This window comes from Rattus rattus, chromosome 9 (assembly GCF_011064425.1).
Source record: "Rattus rattus isolate New Zealand chromosome 9, Rrattus_CSIRO_v1, whole genome shotgun sequence".
In the NCBI taxonomy this organism is placed as follows: domain Eukaryota; kingdom Metazoa; phylum Chordata; class Mammalia; order Rodentia; family Muridae; genus Rattus; species Rattus rattus.
In genome coordinates, this window is record NC_046162.1 from 34682021 (window position 1) to 34707648 (window position 25628).

The 25628-nt window shown below is 42.6% G+C and overlaps 1 protein-coding gene across 1 annotated transcript; it reads left to right on the forward strand.

The window, feature by feature from the left end:
* Positions 1-3955: 3955 nt before the first annotated feature.
* Ppp2ca (protein phosphatase 2 catalytic subunit alpha) lies at positions 3956-24573 on the forward strand. Its single transcript, XM_032911767.1, has 7 exons — positions 3956-4748; positions 16559-16768; positions 18722-18895; positions 19409-19498; positions 19895-20056; positions 21571-21689; positions 23078-24573. The coding sequence occupies exons 1-7, from the start codon at positions 4647-4649 to the stop codon at positions 23148-23150; spliced, it is 930 nt and encodes a 309-aa protein (XP_032767658.1). The 5' UTR covers positions 3956-4646; the 3' UTR covers positions 23151-24573.
* Positions 24574-25628: the final 1055 nt, after the last annotated feature.

Below are 25628 nucleotides of genomic sequence, written 5' to 3' on the forward strand. Positions count from 1 at the left end.
TCCTGGATGCTTTCTTTTCCCAATCATAGAGGCAATATATATTCACTACCGAATTACACAAATTAGTACAGACTTAAAAATGTCACTCACGGGGTTGGGGATTTAGCTCAGTGGTAGAGCGCTTGCCTAGCAAGCGCAAGGCCCTGGGTTCGGTCCCCAGCTCCGAAAAAAAGAGAAAAAAAAAATGTCACTCACCTATTGCCCCCTCTTCTGTAGCTTGCTGGTGTCTCTTGGGAGCAAGTATTTATAAAGATGCTCTATAAAGCTATCATAAAGTGGTGGTTGTTTTGTTTGTTTGCTTTGAGACAGGGTCTCACTATGCAGCCCAGGTTGGCTTCAAGCTTTCAATCCCACTGCCTTAGCTTCCTGAGTGCTTGGTAAACAGGTGTGTTCCACCACACCCAGATATACGTATTGTTTTATAATGTATTTCTGCACTATAAATAGCCACATGTGTCATAAATAGACTTAGGACAGTACTCAGGAACTGCAGAGCTGGTGGCAGTGTTGGAGGTTTGTCCTGCCTTCTGGATGGTGAACTTTGCCTTTCTTTTCCTGTGCAGTTTCCCTCTGTAACTGAGAACAGCCTGGACGTCATGGGCATCAGGCAGGGACGTGATCCTTCCTCTGTTTAGTCAAATGACAGGAGCTGGGAGGAAGGTCAGTCAATAGTGTATCTGTGACAAAGTTCCTGGCCACAAGACTTCGGCCATATCCATGAAGCTCTAAGCCTAGTGAAAAGGCACATGAACTCCCCATCCCCCGAAAAGTACAAAAAGGAAGAGCTAGACATCAAGGGTAGAGGTAGCCTTGGATATGTGGAATGTAGAAAGCTGGTGGGTGGCTGGGCAGGCCCAGTTGGCCAGAGCACTGCAGGCTTTTTCTCCTGAGCAGGCCCAGTCAGGATGTTGGCTGGAGTTTCTGAGGCATAGGAGACGTAGGTGCAAAGAACATATTATCCTTTTTAGGTGTGCTGCTCTTTTTAGATACAGGATTCAGAGCTAACAGGAACATGAGCCTGACAAGATGTATTAATTCTTGGATTTATTCCTAAGTAACTGTCACCATACAACAGGTCTCCTGGTGATGAGGGAAGAGACGGAGTCTCTTTTGTTCTATTTCTACTTCTCTTTGCTTGAATTTCCTCTTCCATCTTCATTTCCTTCTATGATTTGATCATACATGATGTTTTTATGTACCTGAGGGACTTTAATGGGCAATAGGCAGAGCTAATTCTGGAAAGCCAGGGCTACACTGAGAAACCCTGTCTTGAAAAACCCAAATAAATATAATCATATATTTATATATTATTAACAATGTTTTAATGATGTATTATTTTATATACTATCTAATGTTTGTTTAATTATAATATATTTTAATCTGTTTTATATATTATTACATGCATTTTTATATACTTACATATGGCATATTTATATATATGATACTGGGTGTGGTGGCTATGCCTCTAATCCCAGCCCTCAGAAGCAGAGGCAGGCACAGCTCTGTGAGTTGTGGGCCAGCCTAGTCTACACAGTGAGATCTTATTGAAAGAAAGAAAAAGGAATGAAGGAAGGGAAAGAGAGAGCGGGGATTGGGAGGGAGGGAAGGATGTCCTCCCTGACTTGGCATCTGCAAAACAGGGATTCAAACCCAAGCCCATCGACCCAGAGCTATTTCTCACATTCCTCTGCTTTCTGTGACCATTGGCTTCAGTCAGAGAACGAGAGGGATCAACAACAATTTTAGTTAGAATGCTGGCGAAGTACAGCTCAGTCCTCCATGTTTAATGTCGATGTAATATCTTGGTTAAGAGTGCCTATTATAAAGCTATTTGCTCCAGGTTATCCTCCTCCTACCCCGCCCCATTGTCAGATGTCTTTTATTTATAGCTATGTTTAAACATCCTGGGCAACACAGACTCACTGTACCCAGATTTGTCATCTAAGCAATGGTCCTCAACGTTGTCTTAAGAACTCTTTTGGTTTTGTGTAGAAGTTAAAAGGATAATTCTTTTTCTTTTTAAGTTATCTTTTGGCTTTCAAGACAGGGTTTTAAACACTAGCCCCACTTGCCTTAGACTCATTGTGTGGCCCATGCTGCTCTTGAGATGGAAGCAATCCTCCTGCCTTATCTTCCTTTGTGCTGATATTACAGACATGAGGTAACACTCCAGGCCATTTTAAAACTTTTGTTCCAAGTATTCATCAGCTCTCAAATTGAGTCAGTTGGGTCAAATTGGTTAAGACCCAACTTTCAGATCCATTTATTATATTGAAGTTCTACACAGTGTGAGAGCATTTGGGGTTTCCGATAAGGGAAAAGACGTCCTGATTAGCATAGTTCTGTATTGTTTATGATCCGGTATGCTTCACTCTACTGCCTGAATGCTAATGAGAGCTTCCTAGAAGTCATTCCTTAAGAAGTTGCAGCATTTAATTGTTTGGCAGGATATCTAAGTACATATAATTATATCTTCCCTCCATTTTGTGAGGGTGGCGAGCCAAGTAACCTGCATCAGGAGAAAATAAATAACCCATTAACGCCACCAGCAAGGAGTGCCTACCTAGAGCTAGCACTTTAGAAGAACCTTCATTATATAACCTTAGCATATGCAGTGGGCGGTTAGTACTTCTCAATCTGCCAAACTAGCATCATCCCTGTCTTTGCAGGTGAAAAAATGCAGGCAGAGGGATGACTACCGATCCTCTTCTGTATTTTAGTAGCTGCGTGACTCTGGCTGAGACTTTGGCAGTATGAAGTTCTCCGTCCTGACCAGTATCTTGAAAAAGCCTCTCCCCTTTTGTGCGAGCCTGCCTTCTTCCTTCCCTTCCAGACAGGACCAGTTCTTGCTGAGTACAGGGCAATGGAGAAGAATAAGGCAAGGCAGCACAGTGAACATGGCTTTAACTATGGGCACCAAACAGTCATTTCTTTATTCATCTCACACAGTCTCAACTCTTACTCCTGTTTTTTATTTGGAGTTGTTCAATGCAAACCAGAGTCAGAATTTGAGCTGAAAGGACTGGCTGAACAAGTATGTAAGGAGGCTTCTGGAAGAGTAGATCTCAGGTACTTTCTTCCGGAACACTAGCGGGAGGTACCCACTAGGGACAGCAGAATTGGTCAAGCCAGTTCTTCTGGCCAAGCAGGTTGTCCTGGATAAAAGAGGATTCTCATCAGTGCCCTTTGTGGATGGGGCCACTGAGGCCATCTAAAGCTTGTGGGTCAGGGTGTCTTCTGAACCCTCTGAGCTGTGTCTTCTCCAGTGTGTGACAGGCTTGACTTTCCCACAGTAGAGCTAGATCAGCTCTTGCCTTGACCTTCATGGATAACTATCCTTTGGCTTCTATACCTCTCAAACTATGGAGGAAAGCAGTGTATTCCATCCATTCCATTTCCAGCCAGGAAAGTTCAAGCTCCACCTGGGCAGCAGCCCCTTTTTGTTTGCATAACCCCTCTATCCTCTAAGCATCTGATCTGGTCAAGAGTTGACGCTCTGTACAGCTAAGTATCTCTTCAAATGCAGACAGTGCAGTGTGAACACGTTTCACAAGCCCCAGAAGAGATTTATAACCAGGTCAAAGAATATCAGAATATCAGCTTCCTTTATAAACCACGCAGTAGTTGCTCCTACCAGCATCAGAACACAGCCCTGGCTTGTTCCTCTAGAAAGCAGGACAAGATTGTTTCCAATGGGCACAGGACTCGGAGGAAAGTGCACACTGGGGGTGCAGAAGGCCACATGAGAGGAAGCTAGGCTTGGGGTGAGGCCAGGATCGAAGGCCTACTTTGGCCCCGCCATCGTGCAGGAACAGGTGTGTGCTGGGGGTGTCAGGTGCACGGGCGACACATCCCAGCAGGTAAACCTTCCTTCGCCTACGAATGACCTAATTATAGGAGCCTGCAATGGCCAGAGGTGGAGAAGGTCACTCCAGGCAGCCTGCCACTAAGAGTCGGTTCTTGTCCCCAAAGATGTGGGGCTCCCTTGCGGTTCCCATGGCTGCTGGACAAAGCGCCTTAAGGTTGCTTTTAGTCATCAGGCTGCCAGACCCCGGGCCACATCTGAGAAGTATCATCCAGCGGCCTTCCAGAAACACCAGGTCAAAGGGAGCCAGACCTCACCTACACGGACTGCTCATGCGCCAAGTCTGCGCAGGCGCCCTGCTGAGCCTGGGGCTCCAGGAATACCGGGGTACGCCGCTTCCAGCACTGCGCTTGCTCCGACTCGCTTCTTCCCTTCCCCCCGCCACCCTCCCCGCGGGAGGACCACGCCCCAAAAGCGAAGCCACTTCCTTTGGCAGTCAGCTTCGCTGCGCCTGCGCCTGGGCTCCACGGTGCGCAGCTCTGGGTCCCGGCCCCACTCCGTCGCCCTCCCCGCGGCTCCCTGACGCCGGCGTGACGTCACCACGCCGGGCGGCCGCCATTACAGAAAGCCGAGTCCCGAGCTAGGGCGAGCGGAGGAGGAGGCACAGCGGCCGGCGGCCGAGCACTGCGGAGCGAGCCAGCGGGCCGGCGCCAGCGCCCAGCAGCCGCCTGGGGCCGCAGGAAGCACCCCGGGGAGCGGCGGCGGCGTGTGCGTGTGGCCCGGGTGCGGGCGGCGGCGCGGGAGCAGCGCAGAGCGGCAGCCGGTTCGGGCGGGCGGCATCATGGACGAGAAGTTGTTCACCAAGGAGCTGGACCAGTGGATCGAGCAGCTGAACGAGTGCAAGCAGCTCTCCGAGTCCCAGGTCAAGAGCCTCTGCGAGAAGGTGAGCTGCTCTAGGCCCAGGTGCGGCCTCTGCCCGGGCCTTCCTATTAGGAGGCCGCGGGGACGGTGCAACATGGCGGCACGGAGACCAGACCCCTCGAATCTAGCAGACCGGCGCCCGGCGCTGCCTGCGGCGACTCGCGAGGGACCCGGCGCCCCCCGCCTCCCGCGCGCTGATTGGATGGCGCCGCCACCGCGGCCTAAAATGGCGCCGCGCGCCGGACTCCGGGCTTCGGAGCCGCCCGGCCAGGCCGGGCCCGGCACTGGGAAGCGGGGCGGTCGGGACCCTTCGTGGCCCGGCCAAGGACTGGCAGTACTTTGCGCCCGGGAACGGGTTCGGGACTCCTGGAATAAAGGCATTGCGCTTGCACTCCGGCTTGCTTCATGGAGCGGGCGCTGCCCAGAGGGTCCCCCACAGGCGGGCTTGTAGGCCAGACCCCAGCGCCTGTGGAAAAAGGTCACATCGCTTTCGTGTGGTTCTCCACACGTCGGCTTCCTGAGAGCCCTGTTTAAAGTGTGTGTTTAACGATTATGAAGGTAGTCAGTAACCCAGTTTCTACGAAGGTCATAGTGGTAGTGAAGAGAGGAATATAAAGTTTTCATAGTTGGACAAATGGAGGATTTGGTGAGTCATACTACATGAAGAGCTTTGGGATTGGAAATCCAGTGTCACTTTAATTTATGATGTATATGCTGACTCAAATTGGGTAGTGTGAAACCCTTCTGTGTGTAAGTACTTGGCATGGAGCCATTTATTTTTAGAATGAGCAACACAAACGGGAAGAGAGTCAAATTTTTTATCCTCTCTGGTTGCAAAAGTTTCTTGGATTGTATTTTTGTGGCTACAAGCAGTAGTAGAAATCCCCATATTGGCCGATTTTTCTATTTCAGACATGATGTTTAGTCCACTCCTGGAAGTGATAGTATCTCAGGTTATCTCATTCCTTTGGTTTCCCCCAAAACTTGGGGAAGCGAGTTGTTCAGCTGTCGGGTCATGTTGTATTTTTGAAGTCTTAATTAGTGCAATTTTCTACTAGAAAAATGTTCGTCTCCATTTTAGCTTCTCTTTTTCAGAGTTAATTTAACATCTAATTTTAGTGGAGAATTAAGGATTATGTTGGTAATTTGTGTTAGCAAGAAGAATTTTTGGAGCACAAAGAATGCTCATTTCTTTGTGGTTTGGTGTAGAAAGGAGATTCTTGAGTTTGAATATTTTCTGATGACACAGTTTTTCAGAAAATGCTGAGAACCATTGAGGTTTAAGCCAAATATAGGTTTATCCCTTCCCTCCTTCTCTCCCAAGTATCTCTGGCTGCCCTGGTACTGGTTATGTAGCCAGGGTAGCTTTGAACTTGTGTCATTCCTTTTATCCCTGCTTCCCAAGTGCTGGGATTACGTGTGTGCGCTATACCATTCAAGTGTCCCACTTGAATCTCTAGTGTTTTGATCTTTGTTTCTCTCACATCAAACAAGGTTGGTATTTTTAAGGTTTAGAAATAAGGCTTTTAAAAAAATTACTTAATAAATATTGCCAGGTCTTAGTCTCTAATTGCTGACTCGGAGTGTAGGGCTTTATGTGAACCTTGGATGACTAGTCATTTGTGTGACCACTCATTGGACTGTTAGACCCGGACACCATTACTTTTCGTTTCCCAACTGAGTAGTCCTTGTTTCTGTACTTAAAAAATAGTTAAAACACATACTCCAAGATTGTATGCTCTTATGAAGGCACCCAGAAGACAATGAAGAATACCTGGTACATTTTCTCAGGGAACTTTTAACATAGTTGGAAAGACTAGGCTGGCATTGTCAAATTGATACTAAAAGAACAGTGGTTCTCAGCCTTACTAATGCTGTGATCCTTTAATACAGTTCCTCATGTTGTGTTACCGTGACCCCCCATCCGTAAAACTATTTTGTTGCTACCTCATAACTGTAATTTTGCTGCTGTTCTGAATTGTGAATATCTAGTGTGCAGTATATCCAGTATGTGGCCCCTGTGAAAAGGTCCTTCAGGCCCCCCAGAGACCTGCTCTAGAGTCACCTGGATAGGAAGTCTCAGAAATGTTCATCTAAGTCAGGTTGGCCTCTGAGCATGTTTTAGGAGCATCTCCATTTATGTTGCGATGGGAAGACACACCCACTGTAGATGGCACCATTCCCTAGATGGGAGGGAGGGGTATTCAACTGTGTAAGGGTGGAGGGTGGAGGAATATCCCTATGGGAAAAGTCTCCAATGCCCTGAGTTTGACCCTTTCCTTATAGAACCTACATGGTGGAAAGAATGTACTTCAGGTTGTCCTCTGAGGCATACACACAAGTAAATGTAACAGTGTAAGCATGCATGCCTTCATTGCTTTGTTTCTGATGAGGTGATGTGAGCACCTCCCTCAAATTCCCTGCTGTGATGAACTAGGACTGTGAACTAAAACCTGTCTCTTGAAGCCAGGCATAGTGGTGTGCCCCTTTAATTGCAGCATTCAGGGGAATCTCTGAACTACAGACCAAGTTCAGGGATAGCAAGGGCTACACAGAGAACCCTGTCTCGGGATGGAAAAAACAAGACTAAACTAGCTGCTGAAAGTTATTTTTGCTGGAGTGTCTTTATTCCCAACAGGAAACTAAACTATGGAAATGAGTAGGACACTGACCCTCAAGTAGGTTTGCTTTGGGAGAACTCTAAGACACTACATTCTGAGATGGGGTGAGGGCTGAAGTTTAACAGCATTTTCACATCTTCCTGAAACTCAGATGTGAGGCTAGTCAGCTTAGATCTCTTTTTCTCAATATGTATACATGTTAGGATTTTAATGTATGTATGTCAACAGTAGCAGTGTTGCTTCCAAGCAGAAAAGATCCAAACTGCATCATAACAGTGGTGAGCGTGGTTTTTATGTTGCTGACTCATTAGAAATAAAGATGGGCTTCATTCAGGTTTCTACCCAAGCTAGGCTTACTGTGTGTGCAGGTCTGCACCTTGCTGTTTTGGGTGAGCATATGATGCAGTTCCATCTTAGGCACAGTTCCATTGACAGATTGAGACAAGTAAATACTACCAACTTGCTGAGTGTGGTCATGTGTGCTTATAATTCCCAGCACTCTAGAAGCTGATGCAGGAGGATGGCCAAGAGGCAGATGAACTTCCGTGAGTTCAAGGCCAATCTAATCTATATAGTAAGCTCTAGGTCGGCCAGGACTTGGGAAACAGGTAGGCAGATCTTTTGTGCTAGAGGATAGCCAGGGTTACATTAGAGAGGTCCTGCCTCAAATATAGACAGACATTATGAGGTCATTTAGTTTAAACATTTGTTACTTGAGAATGGAAAAAGGAAACTTATTGTTATTAATTTGATAAGCTGGTTGGTGGGTTTGTTTGTTTGTTTGTTTGTTTATTTATTTATTTATTTATGAGACAGGGTTTTTCCCTGGCTGTCCTGGAACTCACTCTAGAGACCAGGCTGGCCTTGAACTCAGAAATCTACCTGTCTGCTTCCTAAGTGCTGGGATTAAGGACATGTGTCATCACCACTCATTGTTAAGCTAAACTTTAACCTAAACTTTTGACCAAGTTTGCATTTTCTCTTTTTTCTTTTTAAGATTTATTTTGCCTGTGTCTATGTATGTGCACCATGTGCATGCCTGGTCCTCTTGGAGATTGATAGGAATTATGGATGGTTGTAAGCCACCAAGTGGGTACTTGAAATAAAACTCAGGTCCTTTGGAAGAACAAGTGCTCTAAACTGCTGAGCCATCTCTCCCATCCCCAAGATTAAGTTCTTATATAAAGTAATATATTTATTAATTTAAAAGGCTGTTTGGCTGTTTCCATAGCAGTAGTTAAAATATTAAGGACATGCGGGAGAGACATGCTAGATTGTTTTCATTATACTTGGGCATGGTTACTGTTGTTTGTAGATACAAAACAAGGACTTGGAAAGGTTAAGTGTCTGGAGTTAGGTTCCTTGGGGTAATGACTTCTAATCCCAACGCCCCCATCTTGCTTTCAGAGCCCTGTTGAGGTAGTAAGGAAGAAAAGTGCATGTAGATTGGTCCAGCATAAATTGCATACTTGGTGATTCTGTAAACTGAAGCATTGTGTTCCTACTGCTGCCAGGCTCCATTCATGTCATATAGTGTTGTCCCACCTCTCCTGGAAACAGTGATTCTTTCATTTTCATGTGGCTAGCTTCATTTGTCCCTCAGATAAGATAGGTGTGATGAAAATCATAGGGCATTTTATTTGTCACATAGTATAAATTATAAAACATTCTAATAAAGGTAGGTGTTTTGTTGATTTTTTTTTTTTTGCCATAGGCATTTATAAAATGCTATTCTTTTAATCTCCAAAACTTCCACATACCTGTGAGTGTGTTCCGTGTGCTGCTGACAGAGTGATACGGCATCTTGGATTAACTGAATGAGAAGTATGTTCACATGCTGGTTCTTACGTCCTTCCTGTTCTCTGCTGAAAGTTCATAATTCTGTCTAACTACTTACCATGAAGGTGGATCTTGTGTGGTAGCAAGAATAATGGGCCCTTTAGAGTCCCAACTATTCAGAGGTGAGGCAGAAGGATTTGCATGTTCAATACCAGCCTGAGACCCTGTCTCAAATGAAGAGAAAGCTAGGGATGTATAGTTCAGCCATATAGCACCTGCCTGGCCCTCACAAAACCCAGCCGCAGAAAGAGGGAGTGACCCATCCTGTAGGAATGAGTATGACAACATTCATTTCTATATTCTGTCTGATAAATCAACATTTGTGTCATGTCAGTTAACAGTGAAGTATCCTTTTAGTGTGTAGAAGTAAGCACAGAATTGCACGTTGAGTCTTGTAAGGGGACCAGCAGCACTTTGTTGCTACTATGACGTTCATTCTCTTTCGTTTGTTCGTTCTTATTTCCTTTAAAAAAAATAAGAAATCATCTTTGGAAAAGCCATCCTCTTATTCCTTTGCTGTAGGCTGAACTGGGTTTAGGAGGGGGAATGTTTTGTTGGTGGTGTCATTGTTTAAATAGCTTTCTTTATAGGAGTGGGGTAGGGGGAAGAAGAGAGAGCTAGAAAGCTGCCAGTTATGGGGGTGAGAGGTGACTTCAACAATCTGGGATCAACTGCTTCATTTCTTCACAGTACAGTGGTTTTACCTATTTATTTTTATGTATTTTTGAAATTTTTTTAAAGATATATTTATTTATTAAGTACATTGTAGCTGTCTTCAGACACACCAGAAGAGGGCATCAGATCCCATTACAGATGGTTGTGAGCCACCATGTGGTTGCTGGGATTTAAACTCAGGATCTCTGGAAGAGCATTCAGTGCTCTTAACCGCTGAGCCATCTCTCCAGCCCCTTTTAATTTTATGTATGTGAGTACACTGTCTATGTCTTCAGACACACCAGAAGAGGGCATTGGATCCCATTATAGATGTGAGACACCATGGAGTTGCTGGGGATTGAACTCAGAACCTCTGGAAAAGTAGTCAGTGTTCTTGACCACTGAGCCATCTCTCCACCCCTATGTATTTATTTTTTTAATTTGTTTATTTTACATATATGAATACACTGTAGCTGTCTTCAGACACATTGGAACAGGACATCAGACCCCATTACAGATGGTTGTGAGCCACCATGTGGTTGCTGGGAATTGAACTCAGGACCTCTGGAAGAGCAGTCAGTGCTCTTAACTGCTGAGCTATCTCTTCAGCCAGGTTTTTTACTTATTTATAAAACTGGGTTCTATATTGGAAGGGTGAACACAGTGGAGAGGGTATGTGTCTGAGTCCTGGGTATTTGAACTAGATGACCAGTTAGCTGGTTGCTCCTCCATCCTCTCTCCTTCCTGTTTATACGTGGAGGTTTTTTAAGTCCATATTTTATGTTTTCTGGTTAATGATTATCTTGCAGATATCTTACCCTTGTGTTGGGACAGAGCAAAAGGCTGAGCTTTGGCTCCAGACTGCCCCAATAGTTTACCTGGATAGGGGTACTTGGGAAGTTGAGTTCACAAAGGCTCTGCAGAGCTGGTTGTACTTCTGTTTTGTGTTCAGTTAGTTGGTCAGCACCTTAGGCCTTCACTGCTGAATTTTGTCTTCATGGCATACCTCTACACAGACTTACTAGTTTAACTTTTCACTCTAAATAATAGTAAAGTTTCAGGCGTATGGTGATGCTTACCTTTAATTCCCAGCACAGCTCTTGGAACCAAGAAAGAAAGTTTTGTTTATAGGGCACTGAAGGTAGAAGTTGGTTCTCTACCTCTGCCAAATGGGGCCCAGAGGTTGAATTGGGTTTTCCCAGGCTTGACAACAAAAACCCTTACCTGCTGAGTTGTCTTGCCCTGACAAACATTAAAACTAATGTTAGCTTTTTTACATGATTGATGGTTAATGTCTCCTTCTAGAGACTGCCCAAGGGCAGAATCTGAGAAATACAGAATGTCTATAGTAAAGCATATTTTGATCGTCCAGTGAACTGTATTGAATTTACCTCCAGAGCATATCTTGGTTATGAGGCAGCCGAGCATAGCTTTCCCTTGGTGGGGGTTTGGCCCAGTTTCGGATTTACTGCTTAGTTGGGCCTTGGTGTCCATAAGGAGCACAAGTGTGTTGTCCTCTTTCTTCTGGGCTGATGCCGTGGTTAAGGAGAGCTTGATAGTGGTGGTCTACTGTGTGCATGCTTGCTCCTTCTTTGGAGCTGTTCTGAGGGTGTTTGGCTACCTATAAAAACTATATCTTCGTAGGCTGCTGGAAGGTAGGGGAAGGTGAGAGATCTGCATGGTTGTGGCTATCTCAGCACTGCCTTTTTGTTTTCAAAGCCCTGGATTTGGTTTCTGGGATGGCAGGAACAAGTTCTGTGCTTTCTTTGTCATTTTGATGAATAGCTGGAGTTGGGGTCATGTGCTTCTAAGTCAGCCATTCTTAAAGATTTATTTATTTTATGTAAATACACTGTCACTGTCTTCAGACACACCAACAGAGGGCCTCAGATCCCATTACAGATGGTTGTGGCTACCGTATGGTTGCTGGGAATTAACTCAGAACTTCGGGAAGAGCAGTCAACCACTGAGCCATCTTTTCAGTCCTCGGCTAAGTATTTAGGAAAGAGGGTGACCTGAGTATGTGGTTGGGGTTTTGTTTGCTTTGTTTTGTTTTGTTTTTAAATTATTGTCTTTGAACAATCTGCCCTGGATGAGTTACAAGGTCTACTTCACACAAACAAGCCCTGCTTTTCTGTCATCTTATTTGATGGTTGGAGTGGCCCATATTTAAGAATATCCAGTCTATAGCTAACATATAGCAGGCTGATGATAAGATCTTGTTTAATAGACTGTTTCTAGTTTTAACCTTATAGGGAGTTCTATTAATTTTTTTTCTTGGAATTGAATGTTCAATCTTTGTTATTTGACTGAATTTCAGAAGGGTTCTGATGACTCAATTGTTATGGTACTAAATTACATTATTTTTTTAAACTTTATGGGTTTTGTTTTATTTTTGTGTTTGTTTGTTTGTTTGTTTGTTTGTTAAGGTTTCTCTGTGTAGCCCCAGCTGTTCTGAAACTCTGTCCTCAAACTCAGAAGTTTGTCTGCCTCTGCCTCCCAAATGTTAGGATTAAAGGGGTTTGTTGTTGTTATTGTTGTGTTCATTTCTCTATTTATTTTGGTGTTATCAGCAGAGAAATTTGAAGGCTGGGGTTTTGTTTTTCCACACAGGGTCTCTACTATGTAGCTCTGACTGCCTTGGAATAGTTAAATAGACCAGAATCACAGAGATCCATCTGCCTCCCCCTCAGTGTCTGCATCACCACACCAGCCTGGGCAAAAGGTTTTGGTGGAAGCAAAAGGGGGTTCAGTGAGGTGGCTCAGAGGTTTAAGGTGTCAGTTACGAAGCCTGGCTGCCTACTTTGATCCCAGGCAACACACGATGGGAAGAGAGACTTCCATACATTGAATGTTGAATGCATGCTTACCATGGCTCGCAAGTGTCTCCTCCCCCCCCTCTGCTTCTACTACATAAATGTGATAATTTTTTTAAAAATGCTTTCTTTTGCTTTAGGTACAAGAGTAAAAATGGTAGTATGAAAATGGACCATTTTAAACACTCCAGTGTTCTAACACTAATCAAATTATTTTGAAAAGTTCTACCAAATTAAAGAGTTGTATTGTATCCAACTTTGAAAGCAGATTGATGAAGGCCTACAGTCTGTCTGTGGTTGGTTCCATTAAGGTCTGTAGAGGCTGGGTGGGGTAGTTCTTACTCTTAATCTCAGTACTGAGCAAAGGCTGAATTGGAGGCCAGCCTGGTATACATAGAGAGACCTTGACTTAACAAAATAAATAAAACTGCGGGCAGTGGAACTCACCTTTAATCCCACCACTCGGGAGGCAGAGGCAGGCAGATATCTTGAGTTTAAGGCAAGCCTGGTTAGTCTACCAAGGGAGTTTCAGGACAGCCAAGGCTACACAGAAACCCTGTCTCTAAAAAACAAACAAACAAACATAAATAAATAGTGTAAAGGTTTGAAAGATCATGAAGGTTCTTCAGTCTAGCCCTCGGACTCATGTCTCTTAGTTTTCAGTGCACAGTAGTATCTATAGCCTTTATTGTCTTGACATTTAAAGTGATTTTTTTTTTTTTTTGGTGTAGTAATTATCTTAGTGTTGATAAATTGACAAGATATAAAAATCACATATAAAGCCAATTCTTTGTAAGTTTGCTCTTTTGTTTTTGTGTATCTGGAACTAAAGAGATGGCTCAGCAATTAAGAACACTTGTTGCTCTTCCAGAGGCTCTGATTCAGCTCTCATTGTCTATGTCTGGTGGCTCACAGCCACCTGTGATATGACTTTAATTTCAGTAGATTTGATGCCCTCTTTTGGTTTCTGTGGATATTTATACATATGTGGCATACAAACACATAAAAATACATAAAGTTTTGTTTTTTTTTTGTTTGTTTGTTTTATGCGCGTTGGCATTTTGCCTGCATGTATGTCTGTATGAGGTATTGGGTCACTTGGAACTGGAGTTAGAAACAGTTGAAAGCTGCCATGTGGGGTTCTGGGAATTGAACCTGGATCCTAGAAGAGCAGCTGGTGCTCTTTAACCATTACTGAAATGATCTCTCCAGCCCCATAAAAATCTCTCTTTTTTTTTTTTTTTTTTTTTTTTTTTTGCCATATGTTATTAAAGTGTGCAAGTCTGGGGTTGGGGATTTAGCTCAGCGGTAGAGCGCTTGGGGTTTGGTCCCCAGCTCCGAAAAAAAAAAGAAAAAAAAAAAAAGGTGTGCAAGTACATCATTAGGTTTGGTAGCAAAACTCCTTTACTGCTAAGCCACCTCTCCAGCCCCTGTTAAAACTTTTTTAATAGATGGCTTGATTACATCTGATATATACCACTACTTTTTCCTATGTTAAATCATTACTGTTTTCTGAAATTTGGTCAGGGCAGGAAGAGAAAGACCTAACTGGCTTTCTCAAATTTACTTACTGTTTAAATTTATTTTTAAAATTTGCTGTGTTTGATCAAATTCAGATTATTGGAGTTAGTGGTAAGCACTTTTATCCTCTAAGCCATCTTGCTGGTCTTAACTTCCCCGGATTTAGAAGTTAAAGTCGGGGTTGGGGATTTAGCTCAGTGGTAGAGCGCTTGCCTAGCAAGCGCAAGGCCTTGGGTTCGGTCCCCAACTCCGAAAAAAAAAAAAGAAAAAAAAAAAAGCCCTTGGCTTAGAAGTTAAAGTCTTTCCCATAATGCTCATTCTTTTCATTTTCACTATGATAGTGCTGACGTTAAATATGCAATTTACTGGACAACATGAGTAAGTATCTGCTCCTGAGAATAGAGCTCTACATGGTACGTGTAGGAACAAATTCTAGGAGACACATTGCTGTGACCTCATTGTACACCTCCTTTGACTGTAGTTAGGGAATCTCTATATTCACCAAGAATTCAACGGGGTCTGAATCTGCATTAAGAACTGGGAGAGGCATTGTTTGTTTAAAAAGTAGGCTGCCAAAGACGGTAGTTCCAGAGGCAAAGGAAACTACTAGTTTCTGTAAGCGACATGTGTGACAGGTCTAAAGTTGGAGAAAACATCACAAAATGCCACTGGTGGTTATTTCACCTCGAAAATGGTTGTGATCTATAGGGATATTTAGTGTTGTGTGTGCCTTTTAAAAACAAATACATCCTTTCTGGCTAAGAAGTTATTTCTTTTAAATTGAAAATAGTCTTCTAATCTTGGAGGATATCTAGAAATAGGCTCCCCAAAATCTTTGGAGAGTAAAAAATAGTGACTCTTCAACATGATTGTATTTAGGATAGTATGGGTAGATTGGGGGTGGGGGAGCCCTTCAGTATTACTGACAGACTCCATTTTCAAAGATTGCAGCTTTAGGGAATAAAGCAGAGAGACCTGTGTCTCAAATGTGTAACTCAGGTTTCCTTCATCTTAAACTGTGCTAATGTTAAATTGTTACCAGTAGGCATCTTTTTTCTCTATGTGGGGTTTGGATGTTACTTTTGACAGAGGATCTCCATAAGTAATCGTCCAGGCTGGCCCTCACTGCTGGAATTATGTATAGGATAGCTAAAGTTCAGTATGGACAATTGATTGCATATCTAATTAAAATGGTCTGCCTTTCCTTCCTCATACTCTTCTTGTTTGTTCAGTCTGTTCTCTTTTTTTCTCCTTACCTAATTACAGCCTTTATCTTCTCCTTTGCCGTGGGAATGACCTGTTTGGCACACCAGTGTCTAGCACAGGGTGGAATCACTCAGATGGTATAAAATATAATTGTCTTCTAGCATACATTTTTAGCATACATAGTTGTCTGTTGACTGAACGATAGTTTCTAAACGCAGCCTAGAATGCATGTATGCTACATTGGATATTTTAAGATAAGAACTTTATATTTCTTTATAAAGAAATAGAATGAAATGGGGGGAGGGGTTAAATGTCTTAACCTCCAAAAAAAATCAAAGACCAGGAACCCTGAAAGCCTGAGCAGCTAGCATTGGGTGCTCTTTTTCTCCCCCTCCTTTAAATTAATTTACTTACCTGTATGTATTTCTCTGTGCCACTTCTGTGCAGTGCTCTTAAAGGCCAGAATAGCTATTGGATCACCTAGAACTACAAATAGGTGTGAGCAACCATCTAGGTGCTGAGAATTGACCTTGAAAGCGCAGCCAGTGAGTCATCTCTACAGCCCAGGTCTTGTTCATTTTCCTTGATCTTGTGTGGATGCTACTGATGTCTTCATTATTCTATTGAGATGGAAATTTGATAGCCTTTACAAATTGATGATGATCGTTGAATGTCATCTTGTTACATAGTCTCTGGATGTCCACTATAAGGTAGCTAATGGATAGAGTGTAACCATATATATAGCCAGTTGGCTAGTGAGATGACTAAGTCCCTTGCCAGCAAACCTGAGAACCTGGATTTGATTACTAGAACCCACATAGGTAGAATGTGCGCACAAAGTGTAATTTTTAAAATTAAAAATGATGGGGCTGGAGAGATAGCTTAACAGTTAAGAGCACTAACTATTCTTCCAGAGGTCCTGAGTTCAATTCCTAGCAACCAACCATATGGTGGCTCACAACCATCTGTAATGGGATCTGCTGCCCTCTTCTGGTGTGTTTGAAAACAACAGTGTACTCATGATAACATAAATAAACCTTTTAAAAATATATATAATTTAATTAAAAATGTTGATATCGTTCTTGTGTTGTATATTTTACAGGTTCTGTTTCTTGAACAGAAACATCTTTGTTTGTGCCATTTAATGTATTGCTTTATTTTTTCTTCATCTGTAGGCTAAAGAAATCCTGACAAAAGAATCTAATGTTCAGGAGGTTCGATGTCCAGTCACTGTGTGTGGAGATGTGCATGGGCAATTTCATGACCTCATGGAACTCTTTAGAATTGGTGGTAAATCACCAGATACAAATTACTTGTTTATGGGAGACTATGTGGACAGAGGATATTACTCAGTTGAAACAGTTACACTGCTTGTAGCTCTTAAGGTAAGTTTACTTTTTTTGTTTGGGCCTTTTGAACTGGGTAAGAGCTGTCTGAGATGTTCTTCTCCTACCATGATTTATAGATTCATCTGAATCTTAATTTTAGAACAAATTTCCACATTTAGGAATGCAAAATACTGTGTCAACATAATTATCACGTCTGCATTTGGAGCTAGGAAGATGGTTCAGAACACAGTGCAATGGGATACCACAGGAGTGAGTTTGTTTGTTTGAAACAACCTCAATGCATAGCTCTGGCTGTCCTGAAACTCACTATGTAGACCAAGCTAGTCTCAAACTCAGGGTTCATAGCTTGCCTCTGTCTTACAAGTGCTGTGATTAAAAGTGTGCACTACTATGTCCACCTGGTTGTTTTTTTTGTTTTTTTTTTTTAGATTTATTTATTTTATGTACAGCATTCTGCCTGAGTATGTCACTGCAGGCCAGAAGAGGGCACCAGATCTCATTACAGATGGTTGTAAGCCACCATGTGGTTGTTGGGAATTGAACTCATGACCTCTGGAAGAGCAGTCAGTGCTCTTAACCGCTGAGCCATCTTTCCAGCCCCGACCTGGGTTTTTTAAGTGTTAGCAGCCCGACCAAATAGAAGTTTTAGTTTGGTACATTGGCTATGGAAGTGCTGTAGCAGCTGCCTTGACGTATTAGGAGGGTGTAACCAGCCATGTTGATTGTATCGTTTGACAGTCCTGTGAGAATTTTACTGAGGAAGAATTAAGAGGAAAGGAATCACATTTCTGTGAATAAAATATATTGCCTTTAATATTAGAAAAAGAATTTGATTTAAATGTCCAGAATGAGCAAAAAACTAAATAGTTTATTCTCATGGAGTAATTTGCTGCAGGTATTACACATCACCTAATAGCATCTGCCTTAAAGTGTTACTTGGCTTTACCTCAGGAGGGAAAAGCTATACCCTTTTCTAGGCAACATTCTCATTTTTATCACAGAATATTCTGAACAAGAAACTTGCTGTCAGTGATTAATATTAGAGAAGCAGTTTCAGCCAGAACTGTCTTTGATTAGTGTCTGAGTTGCATAGAATTATTAAGTGGAGAGTTCTGAGTAGATGGTGGGCAGTTGTGTGACTCCAGATACCCTGAAAGAAGCTCAGCATCATCCACTCAGTGGAAGGAAAGGGCTGCCTTTAAGAGGTCATAATACTACTTCATATACCTAGCTGATCTCTTAGTTCAGTGGTAGTCTGATCCAATGTAGACAGCACTCATCAGCCAAGACTCTATGGTGAGACCCTGTCTCAAAAAACAAACAACAACAACATACTCTATGTGCCAAGGACTAAGAATGCATGCATGGTTGTCTTCCTAAATGTCATAACCCCAAATCCTAATTCCCTGTACACCAGAGTGTGGCTGTCCATCTATAATTCCAGCCCCGAGGAGGTAGAGACAGGAATCCTGACACTCACTGATCAGCTAGCTTAGCCTAATGAGCTCCAGGCCAGTGAGACACTGTCTCTAAGGAGGTAGGTGGCCATTTCTGAGGATGGCACCCAAGTTTGTCCTCTGGCCTCCAGGTGTGCATGAACATAGGGAAGAAGATGGGAGACTACATGGAGAAAGCAGCTGTCTATAAATGAAGAAGATCCCAGCTCTGCTGACACCATGGAGGACAAGCACCCCTGTAGTGTATGAGCCCGCTCTAAGACTAATGGCAGCCTTAGCAAATGAACACTGGGAACGGTTGTCCGATCTTAAGTGGTGTCTGAACAAATGCATCAAAACAGATCCTTGGCTTTAATTAATTTTAAAAAAGCTTATAATCTAATTTCAGTTCATCGAAGTTTAGAGATATGTACTTCTTAATCCCTCCTTTTCCTCTCAATTGGAACTCTGGATTTCCCCTATAGTTTTATGAAATGTCTATTGCCTTTTTTTTTTCCTTCAAGAACTAGCATCTGTGGTTCATTTTCCTTAGGTTCGTTACCGAGAGCGTATCACCATACTCCGAGGGAATCACGAGAGCAGACAGATCACACAAGTTTATGGTTTCTACGATGAGTGTTTAAGGAAATACGGAAATGCAAATGTTTGGAAATACTTCACAGACCTTTTTGACTACCTTCCTCTCACTGCCTTGGTGGATGGGCAGGTGTGTGTGCCATAAAACTCACTGCTGGTGTCCTTTCTCCAGTAATCTGCTTTCTTGGCGTTTAGCAGGCACCAATTTTCCATAGTGACATCTGTATCCCTTTGGGATACTTTTTAGTAAAACTAATCTTTTTTCTATGTGCTGAACTGTCAGGATAGGATCATGGGGGTGGAAAATGTAGTCCGTTCAGCCTTGGGAGCGTTTGCAGAGGGATCTGGGAGATGTAAGGGATTATTTGCCAGCCCTGAGTATGCGGGTGACTGTCAGTCTCTGGAGGGACTGGGTAGCTAGAGAAACACTTTGTCGAAGGAACCTCAAGTGATGATGGTTGGTCAGGAACAAGAAGACAAAATTGGTAGTTGGGATTGGGGCAGAACAACAGCCAGTTCTTCAGAGTTCCATCCTCAGTGAAGCAGAGAGCTTAGAACTGATGTAGCTAAAATTTGGGGGTTCCTGCTAAAGTGTAGTCCAAAGATTTTCGGTATAGTCATCATTTGTAATCAATCTTTTTAGATCTTCTGTCTACATGGTGGTCTTTCACCATCCATAGACACACTGGATCACATCCGAGCACTTGATCGCCTACAAGAAGTTCCTCATGAGGTATGACTTATATAAATTCTCAGAAACTCTTTAGGAAGAACAAAAATTATTTAGTTATAGCATAATTTATCATATGTTGACTAGTGTTTTCAAAATGAAATGACATCAGCCCCTTACCATTGCTCATTAAAATTAAGAAGATTTCCTTGTCATCACCACTACCCATCTGTCTAGTAATGAAATTTGGATACACAGGCAGATGAGACAAGCTATTGAGCGCGCTGTGCCTTGTGGGAATTGCTTTTCATTTCAGAGATGCCCTAACTGCAAAATTCAAGCTATGTTCAGCAGGCATACTCAGAATGTGATTTTGTAGAGTGTTGTTGCTTCTGGTGAATTATCAAATGAAGATTTCCACATTTGGAAGTCAGTTTATAACGTGTACCTGCTTTTTAGGGTCCAATGTGTGACTTGCTGTGGTCAGATCCAGATGACCGTGGTGGCTGGGGGATATCTCCTCGGGGAGCTGGTTATACCTTTGGCCAAGATATTTCTGAGACATTTAATCATGCCAATGGCCTCACGTTGGTGTCCAGAGCTCACCAGCTGGTGATGGAGGTATGTTCTTTTCTTGAAACCTGTCAAATTACTTGTGGTACCTTCTGTTACCGTCAGTGAGATATTCTTTATTCCTGAAGAGTCAGCCGCTGAGCTAAACCCTCTTAAACGAAAGTCAGGTCTGTGGTTGACTGTTTGTTCAGGTTCTTAATGACTCAGGGGACTTAATGATGTGCTGATGAGAGGGTGAAGATGTGGGGACATGGAGAAGGGTGTAGTATATTGTGGTGGCTTGTTCCACATTTCTCTAGTATGTCTCTGTGTAGGAAAAGAAAGATTAATGTTGATGTTCTTTGGATAACTGGCTTGTATGTGATTTAAAAGAAGCCTTTCCTCTGGTAGGGTTCTTACCTTGAAACATTGGCTACCATACTTTGAGAATGAGGAAATGGAACATTCAAACTATGGCGGTGGGCAGTCTCTTGTACAAGAGTTTGTTGCCAGTACTGGTGGTCAGCCAAGCACAGTGGTGAATGCCTTGGTTGGTTCATTAGTTAGCTAGTTTGCTGGTTGGTTGGTTGGTTGGTTGGTTGGTTGGTTGGTTGGTTGGTTGGTTGGTTGGTAAGGCTGCAGCCAAACTGCCTTGTAATCCAGACCAGCCTAGACTGCATAGTGAGACCCTATCTCCAAGAACAGTTCATTTTAAAACCAAGTTTAAGGTCTGTCTTAGCTAGGGTTTTACTGCTCTGCAGACACCATGGCCAAGGTAACTCTTACAAGGACATCATTTCATTGAGGCTGGTTTACAGGTTCAGAGGTTCAGTCCATTATCATCAAGACAGGAACATGACAGCATCTAGGCAGGCATGTTGCAGGAGGAGCTGAGAATTCTATACCTTCATCTGAAGGCTGCTTCTAGAATACTGGCTTCTAGGTAGCTAGGATGAGGGTCTTAAAGCCACAGTGAGTGGCACACCTACTTCAACCAGTCCACACCTTCTACTAATGCCACTCTTTGGGCCAAGCATATGCAAACCATCACAAGGTCATGTCAGTGAAAGACGAATTTATTGATAGTTGCATTTGATGGATAATATTTAAGATGATTTGGTTGGTCTCCATGTAAACTAAGCTGGCCTCAAACTAGAGATTCACCTGCCTTTTGAGATTGAAGGTGTTTGCCACCATTCCTGGCTTGTTTTTAAATGCTTAAAACAAGACAAGACAAAACAAAAATGGAGCTGGAAAGATGGCTTAGCACTGACTGCTCTTCCAGAGGTCCTGAGTTCAATTCTCAGCAACCACATGGTGGCTCACAACCATCTGTAATGGGATCCGATGCTCTCTTCTGGTGTGTCTGAAGACGGTAACAGTGTACTTACATAAAACAAAAAAATTTTCTTTTTATTTTTAGCAACACATTGTTCATGTACATTTTATAGGTCGTGTGAAATACAGAAAATTTTTCCCTTTGGAGTTTTTCTGTCTTAATGTATTTTTCTGTTTTAATGGGGTCATATATATTTACCTATGTGGGTAAGTAGGTAATTTTTTTTCTGTCTCTTTTTTTATAGGGATATAACTGGTGCCATGACCGGAATGTAGTAACAATTTTCAGTGCTCCAAACTATTGCTATCGTTGTGGTAACCAAGCTGCAATCATGGAACTTGATGACACTCTTAAGTATTCTTTGTAAGTACCTGCTCTGAGCTAGCTCTGTGTTGTCCAACTCTGCTTAAACCAGAGCACTGGTTGACTTTTGACTAAATTTTTGTGGGAATGGATCTACACATAACAGAAACTAGTTTCTCTTGATTGGAGCCTGGTATGAATTACTAGGTCTTCAATTTTTTGTTTGTTTGTAACAGGGTCTCTATATAGCTCTGATTGTCATGGAATTCAATGTGTAGACCAGGCTGGCCTTGAACTCACAGAGATCCATCTGCCTCCCAGTTGCTAGTACTAAAGACCTATGCTACTACACTCATCGATCTTCCAACTTTTAAACACATATTTTTACTTTAAGTGATCTTACTATAGAAGGGGCCCCAATGTGTGAAAAGGTAACCTTGCAGACTAAAGTTGGCTCTTTTTGAAGTACAGTTATAACCCATGTTCAAAGCTATAATCTTAGCATTTGGGAGACTGAGACAAAGGCAAGAGGGTTGCAAAGTTAAGGACATCCTTGACTACTTTTTCTTTTGATGTGATAAAATTCGGTGTCTGAAAACAACGTAGGAATAGGGGAACAGTTGTTCAGCCTATAGTCCTAGTTTATAGTCCACCCTTTAGGGAGGTTGAGGCTGGAACTAAAAGAGCTCAAATAACATCCACAGCCTAGATGTAATACTACATTCCACCAGGGGCAGGAGAGTTTCTATAGAGTTCCAGTGGCTTTATCAAGAAGCCATGGCTCGGGTTGGGGATTTAGCTCAGTAAGGCCCTGGGTTCAGTCCCCAGCTCCGAAAAAAAGAAAAAAAAAAAAGAAGAAGAAGAAGAAGCCATGACTCAAAACCAAAAGGCAGAGCTGGTGTGTGTGCCCTTGCATGCTGCTGCTGCTGCTGCTGCTGTTCCCTTAGCCTTCTTCATTCTTAAACAGGTAAACAGCTCAGGGCTCCCCGCCTGGGGAATGGTAACAGCCACAGCGGGCTTGGTGTTCCCCCACCTGGTAAGACAGTCTTCCACACACATGCTCACAGGTTAACCTGATTTAGATAAGTCTAGTCCTCAGTTGGAACTGTTCCCAGATGATGATTCTCTTATGTCAGGTTAACAGTTAAAACTAACCATGTGTGAGCAGCAGTCCTTGACCCCAAATAAACCAACTTGAAACAGATTTTGCTATATGGTTTTAGTCAGCCCAGAGCTCTATCGATCCACTAGGGCCTCTGCCTGCCAAGTGCTGATGTTAGAGCTGTGCCCCAGTATACCTAGCTCTATTAAAGTTGGGTTCTATTCTTTTAAAATATATTGGAACTGGATAGGGAATAGACCATAAAAATTGAAAAACAGAAGATCTTAATTTTAATAAATACATGAGTGTCTTCATAAAAACAGTGAAATCGTATTTTGCTTTTCAGCTTGCAGTTCGATCCAGCACCTCGTAGAGGCGAGCCACATGTCACTCGTCGTACCCCAGACTACTTCCTGTAATGAAAGTTTAACCTTGTACAGTATTGCCATGAACACCGTCTGTTGACCTAATGGAATCAGGAAGAGCAGCAGTAACTCCAAAGTGTCAGAAATAGTTAACATTCAAACTTGTTTCCACACGGACCAAAAGATGTGCCATATAAAATACAAAGCCTCTTGTCATCAACAGCCGTGACCACTTTAGAATGAACCAGTTCATTGCATGCTGACGCGACATTGTTGGTCAAGAATCCAGTTTCTGGCATAGCGCTATTTGTAGTTACTTTTGCTTTCTTGAGAGACTGCAGATCTAGGATGTAACATTAACACCTGTGAGTCCAGTTGACTTCCACTTAGCTGTAGCTTACTCAGCATGACTGTAGATGAGGATAGCAAACAATCATTGGAGCTTAATGAACATTTTTAAATGAGTACCAAGGCCTCCCCTCCTGTTGTGTTCTTTCAGGGATACTATTAATTTAATTGTATGATTTCTCTGCACTCAGTTTCTCCCTTCTCAAATCTCGGCCCCGCGTTGTTCTTTGTTACTGTCAGAAAACCTGGTGAGTTGTTTTGAACAGAACTGTCTCCCTCCTGTAAGATGATGTACTGCACAAGTCACCGCAGTGTTTTCATAATAAACTTGAGAACTGAGAAAGTCAGGTTTGAATTGTATCAGTGGGCACGACTGGTGCTGTTTATTAAACAAGATAAATCTATTGATCAATTTCAGAATTTGTAGAATTCCAGGTAAAGAAAAATAAAGATCAAGGCCACTGTGTAACCTCTCTGGCAACTCCTTGGTGTTCTTGAGAAGAACTTGGGGACTTGTTTGTCTGACAGACTGCAGCTTGTCTTGTTGCTGGCCTGCGCTTGTGAAAGGAAATCTGTGCTGCTTCAGTAGGACTTGATTGTTAAACCATAGAACTTGAGAGTTATGTGTTTAGGATTTTACTTAAAATGGCATGTTTTCAGATAGAACTTAACAAACTAAATGATGTGTCTAATTAGTGTAGTTTCTGGTTACAAAAATACTGCTATGTATATTTCATGGACTCTTTAAAATGATTGACAGAACGGTAAGTTCTTAGCAAACATTTGTACATTTCTTGTCAAGTCATGTGATCTTAGAGTTAGTTAAACTTGTCTCAGATAAGCTGCTAGAACCTTAGCTTGTGTTCCGTGACTGGTAACTGAGTGACGCCGAGTAGAAAGGAAGCTGACTTGGGATTGTGTTTCGTCCCAGATCCGAGAGTGGAGCCTGAGCGCCAGTGCTCAGCAGTGATGAGTTTTCCTTTCTGTTCTTTGACTTGGCTTAAAACCGAAGACAGTTCTTCTGCGGGGACTGAATATTTGCTATTTTAAGCTACCTGGGCAAACATCAGGATGCTTGATGATTACTGTGTGAGTGTAGTAAATAAATGTTTCCTTGCTTTGTACTGTGTTGAATTTGGAACCAACAGTGAAGTTACAACACTGCCCTGTATAAAGAAGCTGGTTTATGGGTTCATTTTTCAAATCAAAAGACCCTTAGTTTTTCCAGGTGTCTCATTTTTATTCTTTGCTGAGTTAGAAGAAACACATTCTCCAGCCTGTTACTTTCTTCCTGGCAAACAAGCAAAATCTATGGACAACGTTTTTTTTTTTTTTTTTTTTTAATGGTGGGGTTGGGGAAGGGGCAGGGGGCAGGGTCTTGGTGTGGTTTGGAACTTGTTATAGGCCAACCTGTCCTGGAACTCATGTGTGATTCTGCCTGCACATGCCACCATGCCTGAATTAAGAATGAACAACTGATCCAACACTCAAAGAAGATGGATATCAGGCAGCTGTTTTGAGGATCCTGATAAGAAAAATGAGGGCTCTAATGGAGTCTTAGTTGACACTTGTCATGTGCAATAGATTCTCAGAATGGGGCTTGTGGCAAAGATTGATTGGTTTTAAAATCATTCAGAGGCAGTTACTAGGCTTCCTAAGTTTGAAAATGTTAATACTTTAACCTAATTGTAAAATCAGTAAAAATGCGTGAGTTTAATAATTCTAAAAATCAAATTATAGTTGGAAGAGAATCACTCAAATGAGAGAATTTTTTAATGGGTACTATAGTGAGATTGCCATGATCTTTTTAAGCCTCGTGATTTAAGAACAAAGAATTATCAGGAATGGGTGTTGCCAAGGAGTCTGGACAGGTGAACTTTTACCTCCCAGCTGCCTATAACTCCAGCCGCAGAGGCCCTGACGCCCCCTTCTGGCCTCCACAGCATCAGGCATACACATGGTATACATGCCTGCAGGCAAACCACTCGTGTAAACTAAACGTGAGTCTTTAAAGACGTGTTAATGGCTACAAATGTAGTTCATTGGTAGAGCACCTCCTCGACCCGAAGGCTGAAGCTCAGTCTGTGGGATCTGCATGGTGGAAGCAGAGAACCGATCTCTGCAAGTTTTCCTCTGGATTCCAGATAGAAATGGTGATGTATGTGCCCACACACACACATGTTC